This window comes from Ctenocephalides felis, unplaced genomic scaffold (genome assembly GCF_003426905.1).
Source record: "Ctenocephalides felis isolate EL2017-DRISC unplaced genomic scaffold, ASM342690v1 CF-g0.4_SCAFFOLD_00845, whole genome shotgun sequence".
In the NCBI taxonomy this organism is placed as follows: Eukaryota; Metazoa; Arthropoda; class Insecta; order Siphonaptera; family Pulicidae; genus Ctenocephalides; species Ctenocephalides felis.
The window spans coordinates 67,359,569-67,371,166 of record NW_020536999.1 but is presented as its reverse complement, the minus strand read 5'-3'; the positions used below and the strand labels follow the sequence as shown (position 1 = coordinate 67,371,166).

The 11,598-nt window shown below is 34.2% G+C and overlaps 1 protein-coding gene across 1 annotated transcript; it reads left to right on the top strand.

The window, feature by feature from the left end:
- Positions 1-469: 469 nt before the first annotated feature.
- On the top strand, positions 470-8,784 carry LOC113387617 (axoneme-associated protein mst101(2)-like). The gene is made up of 8 exons (XM_026624971.1): positions 470-687; positions 1,853-2,032; positions 2,238-3,441; positions 3,580-3,895; positions 4,190-5,163; positions 5,350-5,461; positions 7,272-7,513; positions 8,716-8,784. Exons 1-8 carry the CDS (start codon positions 470-472, stop codon positions 8,782-8,784), a joined length of 3,315 nt encoding a protein of 1,104 aa, XP_026480756.1.
- The last annotated feature ends 2,814 nt before the right edge of the window (positions 8,785-11,598 follow it).

Sequence of the window (11,598 nt, the reverse complement as noted above, 5' to 3'; positions counted from 1 at the left end):
GTACCCGTACTAAATGATGACTAAATGATTTAAATATTTGTGCGAAATGCGCCTGAAATAAATATGATAAATAATCATAAAATAAAAATTATAAAATCTTTTGCTTTTTTATGAACCCAACATAGTTAAACGTATTTAATTTATTAATGACCAGCATTGATTGTTTGCCATGATTAATTATCATGCAATTAAATATTTTCACAAAATGCGTTTGAAAAGACCACAATTATAATGATCACATATGTCAGTTCTCAAATGTCAACTCCAACGTCAGAACATTCTAAAAAAAACAAAATTCCAATCACTCGTTGACGCTTTTTCAAAAAAGTGTAAGGTCATAACCACCTCACAAAATTGTTCGTTTTTTCACCAAATACACCCACATGAAATCTATATAACAGTACTTCACAATAAAATTTATCTTTAAAAAATGAAACTGTCCGACTGAGTCACGAAATAAAGCAACAAAATGACCGACACCGACACGACGGAATGCACGGATCATCACACTACGACCACTTTTACGACATCTACGACCACAACTGCTGCGACCAGCAGCAAGAGAGGGTCAACGGCGTGCAGTAAGAGCAGCAAGAGCAATGTCTGCTCCAGCGGCAAGAGCAGCAGCAAGCAGAGCAGCAAGAGTTGTAAGAGCTGCAAGAGCGATAAGAGCATCAAGAGCGATACGTAAGAACTAATAATTGTTAATAATAATAATATTAACCCTTAACGAACGAATGTCACTATACTCGCGACATTGTAAATATTGAAAAAAATCGAACGCCGTCATGCACGTGACATGACGTAACAAGAAGTATTTTGGCTTTTCTCTATAATTTTTAATAAGGGCACAATGCCGATAGAAAATAAATTTGAATATTGGTCAACAAGCAATATTAGCGGAATTTTATTCTATTGATATCAGCTCTGGAAATTAAGCACTTAATTTCGAAAATATCCGTCGACTTACAGTCATAGTTCTACAAAAGCGCTCGTTCGTTAAAGGTAAATAATAATAATGTATATTATATATATATATATATATATATATATATACTAGCTGACCCGGAAAATGTTGTTTAGTGATAAAAGATATTCTTTAACTGATAACTGATTTTCAAGGTAGAAGTTTGTAGTATATAGGTGAAAGGAGCAACTAACACACATTAAATGAATGATTTACTGCATTCCCATTGGAATACATGCCTTATATGAATATTTTTCGGACATATTAACAGTCATTTCAAGTTTTTCAAGTCTGCTTTAAAAAAAATTAAAACAAAGAAAATTGACCTTTAAATTTATAAAGTGTTAGTGTTTGTGCAACCTTTGTTTTTAAGTGAAATTTACTTTCTCATAAACCCAAAAAAAACTTAAATAAAATTAAGTCAAAATCATTCATTGACTTCACGCAGGAAATATTTATCGATTACTAAAATGACTTTTACGGAATAGGGGTTTGTGGCAAGATGGTGAAAATTTAAGGTTGTATATGTTTTTAATTATGAATTATAAACAAATAAAATATGGTTAAGAAACTAAGAAACAAATCGTAAGGGTAAGGGTGGCCAAACCTTACCACTTAAGCGTATGAAAAAATAAATGTTGACCGACTCGCAGTCATGCTGATCTCGATTATTGCAAGTATTGGAACGAACATCATGTCACGAGAATTTCATTTATATTTTAGGTGAGAAATTATAGGAATATTCTGTGATGAACATACAGTTTAAATAATATGCTTGTGTTTTTTATGAAGTATTATTTTTATAAATTGCAAGCTGTTGTTCTCTGGGACCTTTTTTTGTTTTATTTTTCTATATTGTACATTGGTTATTGAAATTTCTTCTAGTGACAAATCTTCAGGAGGCTCGTCATGCAGGAAGAGAAAGGAAGATGCTGGAGGCGATGATACCACCTGTTCATGTACAGGAAAGAGCGACATGTCAGGAGAGGGAAAAGAAAATATGACACAAGCCAACATGTCAGCCAGTAAATGCAAATTAGCGACAGCAAATCAATGCTTGAAAAGGTTAAATTAAGTTTATTTTATTTGACAGATCGTAAAATAAACTAATTCTACAAATTTGTTGACGTCATAGAAAATTATAATCCATAATATGCAACGTGGTTTGTTTATTGGTCTTAATGCCATAAAACAAATAATATTCAATTGCTTTTGAGGCTTATTATGTATAGCGTGAACAATCATATAAATTCATTCCTTCTATTTTCAGCGATCATGGGGAAGCACCAGCCGGGACTTTCTTTACCCGTCTTATCAACAAATACGAAACCCGTCGGATTCAAAATAAGCGTCTCGAAGAAAAGCTTAATGAAAGACTAAATCAACTCGAATGCAAAATGCCCGAGATGATGTGCGCAAATATGTTCAGAATTTTGGCCGAAAAACAGCGGCAGAAACCTCCTGTACCTTTACAGTGCATAAAAAAAGCTGCCAGGAACAAGAATACTTGTCTCATGAACAAGGACAATATGCCCTGCTTAGATATACCTGAAACTGATTCAGATATATGCCCAGTTAAGGATATTTGTAATAAAGAATTTGACGTACATAATATGACTTCTCAAGAAATAGTTGAAATGGTCGAGTTTCAAAACTTGGCAATGGAAGAGAAAGCCAGGAAAAGACGTATCAAAGATCTGCAGGCACAAGAAAAAAAGTACATGGAAACATTTGAAAGAGCAGCCTTATTGATAGAAAAAGGTGAGAATGCTTTTATAAAAACCTTGGGACATCCTGTTAAACAGTCTAAAAAGTCAAAATCTAAAGAAACAATTTGTCCAGTACCACCGGTATGCGCGGAAAAGGGTCAGAAAAAAACAAAAGTGAAATCTGGGCCAGAGGACAAAATGAAAGAAAAAATTAAATGTCTGTGTGAGCAAAACCAGGGACTGGTACAAGCCAATGTAAGGAATGAATCTGAAATTAAAAAATTGCAATGCGAATGCGACAAACTCCGCAAAGAATGCGATGGGATAATGGCCGAAAAGTTGCAAATGGCTCGTAAGAAGTGCAGGCAAATTGAGGAGCAAATCAAAGATTTATCTAAAAATTTTGAAGATTGTGCTTGTGAGCGTACTCGGGAATTAAATGATATGAAAAGTAAATGTGACCAAATTTCTAAAAAACGAGGCGAACTCAAAGCTGTTAATAGAGAGTTGCTTTGTAATTGCGATAAGCTGACTGCAAAAAGGGATCATTTGGATGAGAAACTAACGGCACAGAAACAAAATGAAGATGTTTTGTTGAAAAACATGAACGAAATAATGTGCGAAAAAGGATGCGGTGGAATGCTGGATATGACACCCGCAAGTGGAGCTGCTGGACCAAGTGGTAGATCGGAAAAAGCGCAGGCAAGAGCTTGCAATTTGCTTGGCATGGCAGCAAGACTGACTGAAGCGTTGCATAATGTAGAGGTAAATAAATATTTCTTATTTAGCCTATACAAATCATATTTCACATATTGTCGTAATTTACCCATTCATGCATGTATGAATCAATGCATTAAACAGTTTTATGAATAAGTCTATAAATTTCTAATAATATATTATTAGCGATGCAGTTACTGTAATGACACCGTCGCGCCCGAACTCAAATGTGTCGTAAAGAACGTGAAGAAACTCGTGGAGACTGTTGATGAGTGCTTATGCTCAGTTACGGTTCCCGAAACAGCCGAAGCTGCAGTGCAACTATCACCTCCTCCGTGTGAAGCCACTGTTGTAAAATCGGGTGCACCACCGCCACCTCCTCCACCGCCTCCGCCGCCCACAGAGATGCAGGTCGAACAACCAGCAGAGGTCGAGGAACCAGCACCGATGCCACCACCACCACCGCCGCCGACGGAGGTGTCGGTGGAGGGCGAACAAGAAGGTGCCCCTACAGAAACATAAATGTTAGAATAGCTTTTGTTCTGTACATTTTCAATAAGATCAGAATTTTTGTCACAATTATTTATTAGGAAGATTTTATAATTTATTTATATATTTATTTCCTTATTTATTACATAACACTGTATCTTGCACTGTCAAGTTTTTTTTAATTAGTGCTCTTCTAAATTATTTTATAATAAACCTAGTTTAATAAAGTGAGATGTTGTGCAATAACATTTGTACTTTCTAATTTATGACACAAATCATATTTTATAATTATTGATTTTTTTTGTAGAATATGCCGAAATGATTTTGGAACAAAGAAGGTATGAAATCGAAAGTATAGCTGGCGAGGAAAAAATCTGGGAAGCGGAAGCAGAGGCAATCGAAGAAGCTGAAGCCGAAATAGAAAGCGTTTGCGAAGAAGCAGAAACTGTAATTGGGGAATCCTTGGCTGAGGAGCCTGAAGCCGAGTCCATATTTGAAGAAGCGGAAACGATAATGGAAGAATCTATACTCGAAGAAGAAGGAACTATAATAGAATCCATAGCTGAATCAATACCCGAAGAGCCAGAAATTGAATCTATAGCTGATGAAGCTGAAATTATGGCAGAGCCAGAACACATGGAAGAAGAAATTTCAGAACCAGCAGAAATAATGGAAGAACCGCCGGAAATTGAAGAAGAGGAGAAGTATGTAGAGGAAGCAGAATCCGAGGCAACAATTGAAGCTATTCCAGAAGAAACAGTGGCTGAAGAAATTATTCTTGAAGAAGAAAGTGTAGCAGAACAACCAGCTGAAGAGGAATTTTTAGAAGTTTTGGAAGTGGAAGAAGAGGAAGAACCAGAATGGAAAGATGTCATTGAGGAAGAGGCTTCAATTGAATCCAAAATAGAGGCTGAAGCTGAAGTTGAAGCCGAGGCAGAAATAGAAGCTGAAGCTGAAATAGAAACTGAAGCAGAAGCAGAAGGTGAAGTTGAAGTCGAGACCGAAGCCGAGGAAGCAGGAATCGAAGCGGAAGAGGCAGAAGTCGAAGCTGAAGAGGCAGAAGTCGAAGCAGAAGAGGCGGAAGTCGAAGCAGAAGAGGCGGAAGTCGAAGCAGAAGAGGCGGAAGTCGAAGCAGAAGAGGCAACTGCAGAGGAATTAGAAGAAGAAGCTGAAGTGGAAGGAGAAGCAGAACCTGAAGAGGCCGAAGAAGTCCAAGAAGAAGAAGAAGCGAAAGAGGAGATAGAAGAGGTTGCTGAATCTGAGGAAGGGTATGAAGAAGAGGTAAAACACCGTATATCACATTGGATATATTTTTCAAAGCATTATACAAGTTTAAAACTTATGATGTAGAGAATCATTATGCATAGAAATATTTGTTAACTAAATTGAACTGAATTATTTGAGTTATACTATGACCCAAAATGTATCAAAACTTGAAAACAAATTAAATTCTTTTATATTTTTAAGGCATCGATTATGATGAGCATAGAACACAGTATAACGATTGAAGAAGAAGTAGAAATGTCAATTGAGGAAGAATCCACGGAAGAACCTGCTGCAGAAGCAGTTTGTACTTGTGGTAAGTCTAGTTTTACTAAAAGACATTATAGAGATAATCTAATAAAATTATACTTGATATATAAACAACTTCGAAATAGGCTTTTCAACTTGTTTCAAGAGAAGATTGATTGCATTTCATATAAAACATATATATATATATATATATATATATATATATGATAGATTTCTTGGAGGGCGTAACATCAAGTAAAAAAAGTAAAGTAAAGATTTTTTCAAAACATCTTTATTTATCCATACGTTTCGACGTAAAATTCTACGTCATTTTCAGTGGTTCTACAATTTAAAAAACAGAAAGTAACGTTACAATTTGAATATACATAAGCAATAGTAACAGAAAAAGTTTTAACTAAAGAGAATTGCAAAAAACATTACTTACTTGAATTATTTATATTATCACTAACACATATTAATATAACTTGTAAAATTAATATTATAGACAAGCACTAACTGTCAGTAATTTCTTTTTTTAATAAAAAGAATAAAGATAAAAGTGATTAATAAATGAAATATTATACGTAATACACTTGCATCCGAGGCCAGTGCCTAACAGAATATATGTTTGTAAGTATCCTAGATGTGAAGTCAAAATTTAGAAAAAACAAACACGTATGCTGGCTTTTGACCGAACGTCTTGGCGCGCTAAGCAAGTGTGTGTGATTGTGTTGTGCAACCGTGGTGTTAGGTATTCGATATGAATGGGAAACATTATTTAGAACAAATTGGTAATTTTCGCAAATGAAGCTAGTGTCTGTGCGTTTATTTAAACAATTATTTCTGTTCAAGAAAATATAGGCCGATTCTGAAAAAGCGCCTTTGTGAGACTTTCGATTCGTGATGAAGAACCTTTGCGTCATAAAAATTGAAAGTATGGTTATTTAGTTTTAAATGTTCTGTGATCATTGTTTGCCCTTGATTTTTGTTTTTTGAATTATTATCGTGTTGTTTCGATAATAATTCAAAAAACAAAAATCAAGGGCAAACAATGATCACAGAACATTTAAAACTAAATAACCATACTTTCAATTTTTATGACGCAAAGGTTCTTCATCACGAATCGAAAGTCTCACAAAGGCGCTTTTCAGAATCGGCCTATATTTTCTTGAACAGAAATAATTGTTTAAATAAACGCACAGACACTAGCTTCATTTGCGAAAATTACCAATTTGTTCTAAATAATGTTTCCCAATTCATATCGAATACCTAACACCACGGTTGCACAACACAATCACACACACTTGCTTAGCGCGCCAAGACGTTCGGTCAAAAGCCAGCATACGTGTTTGTTTTTTCTAAAATTTTGACTTCACATCTAGGATACTTACAAACATATTATTCTGTTAGGCACTGGCCTCGGATGCAAGTGTATTACGTATAATATTTTATTTATTAATCACTTTTTATCTTTTATTCTTTTTTAAAAAAAGAAATTACTGACAGTTAGTGCTTGCCTATAATTATTAATTTTACAAGTTATATTATATGTGTTAGTGATAATATAAATAATTCAAGTAAGTAATGTTTTTTGCAATTCTCTTTAGTTAAAACTTTTTCTGTTACTATTGCTTATGTATATTCAAATTGTAACGTTACTTTCTGTTTTTTAAATTGTAGAACCACGTAGAATTTTACGTCGAAACGTATGGATAAATAAAGATGTTTTGAAAAAATCTTTACTTTACTTTTTTACTTGATGTTACGCCCTCCAAGAAATCTATCATACATTTCAACATCAAATTTAAACATTTTCAACATATTATATATATATATATATATATATATATATATATATAAATTAATCCACTAAACAGAACCAGAGGAAGACACGGGGCCTGTAGAAATCGATGTTGCAATCGACACCTCACCAAAGTGCAAAGGTAAAGGTCCTTGTGTCCAGGGCGAGGCTGACTTCAGGCAACATGTTCAAAATGCCCTCAACAAAGCTAACAGGGATGTCATGATCGCTCTGGAGAAGGCAAACAGAGAAGTCGCTCACGCCATGACCAAGGCTAATAAAAATGTTGAACATGCAATGAGGAGTGGTCTTGCACCGGTAAAAAAGTCTTAAAAATTAGATACCGATACCGTGAATTTTATGTGTTTTGTATTGTGCTAATGAATTTTTGTAGTTTTGCAGATTCATTTGCTGTGAATTCACTAGACATTATTTGACATGAACAAAACACAGACTTTTTGAACCGACACCACCATTCTTATTTTATTTTTCAAAATGAATAATAAAATCGTCATTAAGCATAAATAACTAAATTGATCACCATACATAAATATGATATTATCCAAAATTCAGCGTTATTCATTTTATCATATTGTTAACAAAAAACACTATTTATTTTTATCAAGGGTTGTCCACCCCTAACTTTTTTTTAATCTTGGAATTGATTTTCTTTTAATTTTAATTTTCATAATGCGGAACTAATGCATATAACTCTAAATTTTCAACCTCCTTCCACAATTCTACTTTATAATAGCCATTCTAGTAATAGAATGATTTATCGTCACGCTTTCAGTCAGTGAGTGTTTTTTTAATTCTAATTCATATTTTCTTGACCTTAAATCTCCTGATGAGAAACTATGTACCATACAAATTTGTGGTAAACCTGTAAAATTTTTTACTCTCATTTATTTTTAATCTCAGCCAATTCGCTGGTCATGCCACATAATAATATAATTTAAAAAAGAATGTTAGTATTTCGCTTCGTAATTCAAAAATTAATGAATGAATGAAAAGCGCAGTGATAATATATCAAAATGCTTATTAAATTTAAATAGAAACAGTTTCAGATTAAGTTGGCTCTTTCAAACACTAATCAATAAGACCCAGAAACATTTATATGTGGTTTGATAAACTATTCATATATTTTTGTTAGCCATTTAAATATTTTTACACTAAGCATTTTATACATACTAGAAATATTTTCTATAGCATAACAACGTTTGCCGAGTCAGTTTTCTCTATAATTTTGTTCCTAGTGCGCGACCGGCGAGAAACCCTGCGACGGGCAATGCTTGCCGCTGTACGTACTGGACACTCCGCCCGGTTCGAACGCGCGCTGTGAAATTTTGTGCTGGAGACCCCGAGAAAGGGACAACAAGAACCAATTCAATTTCCCGACGAGGAAATAGAATCAGTGAGTCCATATTAAAAACAATCAACGCTCCAGGACTTCTCACTCAAGAGTTATCGTTTTTTTTTAAATAAAATTTACTAAGTATTTCATATGATTTCATTTTCAGGATTGTTGGGATGAATGTACTTGTGACACCGTCTGTTTTAGTAAATTTGTCAACGGTTCAATAATATAAATATAATTGTTCGATTATCAAGGTAAGCTGACATCCGTACGTTGAATACAAACTTATACTTTTAATAAATCCATATTTTTTTGTTAGTAAGATAGATTTTTTTTAAATGGTCAATTGGCAAAACTGCACTGATTTTAAGCATATCGAGAAGGGTATTTTGGATACCATCTAAACATGCAACTTTTTTATAACTTCCGACTTGCAGAGGTTTTGCAACTGTTTTGTAACTTCCGACGTGCAGAGGTTTTACATCTTTGTAGTTTATAATAATCAAAAAAGCTCTAGCTGAATTGGACACATAATTTACATTGTCTCAAAATCCGACAAAGAACAAAGTTTATTTTAGCTCTGTGTAAAAAAACAATATAAAAGTCAAAGCCCAAATATATATTGTCATGCAATTATAAGAAAAACTTCTGGTTCAATTCTATCTTGGAAACTTCAATTTTATTTTATTAAATGGTAAATGATTTGCGACTTGTTTTATTTAGACTCTTTTGAGTTCCTTTTTTCATTTTCTTAGTTCTTTTTACAGCACCTCGTGTTCAATCTCTTCAATAGAATTTTATCATCCTTATTTATACTCCATGTTTTTGTATCATACAGTGCTATCAAATAATATTTTTATGTTTATAAATGATTTATTTGATTATTTATTTTTAGTGCAATTGAAGAACGTAAAATCACAAATGTTCAAACACGCCTTATCCCACGGGCTTGGGACGAGTAACTTGACCCAGAAGTCTAAGGAGAACAGCACAATAAAATCGTCAACCGAATCGCATAATAATAATAAAAGTGCCAATAATGATAATAAGAAAGAAATAAAATCTGGTAAAGTAAAAACTGATACTAAACATGAAAAAGATGAAAATGATATACGTTCACGCCGTTCTTCGCGCACTACCGATGACTTAGAAAGTTGTTCTGATGCTGGAGAAGACGTCACTATGATTACACCATCTTTTGAAAAAATATTTACAGCGGGTAAGAAATAAATTGTCTTTGTAACTACTGACAAATGCAAATGCGAATGTTTAATTTATTGTACTACATCTAGATGTTGGCAGTAAAATCGCAGTTCTTCCTGACAACGTATTAGTTCTATACCAATCCTCATCCCATTCACTGACTTTGCAAACTGCTTCCTCAACAACTTTGCAGACTACATTGAATTCCTTGCCGATTTCTTCACTGGTCAAAGATCCGGAATCATCTAGTGGGACGAGTTGCTTTTCATCTTCTTCTTCAGGCGAAACGATGGCTACTGATGACAGCTCATCGAGTTCTGTTAGATCCTCTGTGTGTCCAGAATGTGTATACAGCGACATGCTTGATATTTTAAAAGAAATTACCAACATGGGCAAGGACGTCGATTATAAAGATAAAATGAAACATCATAGGAGGAAAAAGCATTATATCGAGAAACCAATAGGTGAGAATTTAGGAATTTAATGTGGCAAACACCATCCAGGCCAGTTTTATACTGAAACTATTGCAATATAAGATATACATATGATTTCATTGGTTTAGTTATCAAGTTCAAACTTGTTTATTGATTTAGTTAAAACATTTTGAAAAAAATATAATTATCGTATGTACACAAAAGCGTATCACAAAGATCATATATCTTATTAAAAAGAATTCCATAGTAAGCAATGTACAGATTTGTGACCAATGACAAATTTTCACATTAATTGAATTTTTCATGTTATCTTTTAGGCAATACTATCAAGGCTTTGGATAAAATTGCTTCAACCACAACTAGTATTGATAGCACTAGCAAAAAATCAAACCAAATGGTCAAAGTGAGCGATTCGGATTGCAGTTATTACGTTCAACTTGCTTTCAAATCATATACATCTAATGTTGAAATTGATTCAAATGTGGCCTCGAGTGACGACCAACTTGATATTGTTACAACAAAGAAACGCCAAAAACGTAGCAAACAAAACGGCTGAATCAGAAAAGTGCCTAAATAACAATATCTTGAAGAAAAATACCTTTAAAACTGAAGATTTGAAATTAAGCGATGATGTAGATTTGTACCAATTCACAATGCTGGATCATGACGTCGTCATTAATTGCGATTATGATACTTGCTTTGCATTGAGCAATTCCAAAAATAAGCTGCATGTCAACGAAGCAAGTTCCTCGAATAATTGCAAATCAACAGATGAACAGTCATCAAATGTATCAGGAAAAACAACTACCGATACAATCTGTAAGCACCCTGCTCCTTGCGACTGTGAACTGTGTTACTGCAAGCAATGTCCCTATTCGAGCAGTGCTCACAAACGCGAAGATATGCGGAAGGCTTTTGAGCACGATGTGGCAGCTATTTTGCAAAAAAATGCTAAAGCCAGAAAAAATAAACATGACAGTACTGAAAACTGTGATTGCGTTGGAACGTGCTATTGTAAAGAATGCCCGTATTTAGAAATCGACCCTGATGCAAACAATGATAAAGACTCCAGCCCGAAAACACAACTGACCATGAGTCACTTGCAAGCTGGCAGTGACCAGCCACCAAATAATGGAAAGAATGAATGTGATTGCGCAATCTGCCGAAGTTCATATAGCGGAAAAGGCAAAACCAGACAAGAAAAATATAGCTGTAACGTTTTTAGTGCTTTCGATACAGCAACAAACAGCATACATAAGCAAACAAAAGCAAATGATGAGAGTAGTTCAAGTCGACATGATACTAGATCCGATCAAACTCACGATAGAAATTGTCGTTGCCCTGTATGTCAGTGCAGTAATTGTCTAGACGAAGAATTTTCGATCAACGTGCAAAGTATTTTAGCTACA

Excerpts from the sequence above, each read along its gene's own strand:
- LOC113387617 (XM_026624971.1), top strand. The coding sequence starts at position 470 with ATGACCGACACCGACACGACGGAATGCACGGATCATCACACTACGACC. Across the intron at positions 688-1,852 it reads AAGAGCATCAAGAGCGATAC|TGACAAATCTTCAGGAGGCT; the intron begins GTAAGAACTAAT and ends AATTTCTTCTAG. Across the intron at positions 7,514-8,715 it reads TGAGGAGTGGTCTTGCACCG|GATTGTTGGGATGAATGTAC; the intron begins GTAAAAAAGTCT and ends TTTCATTTTCAG.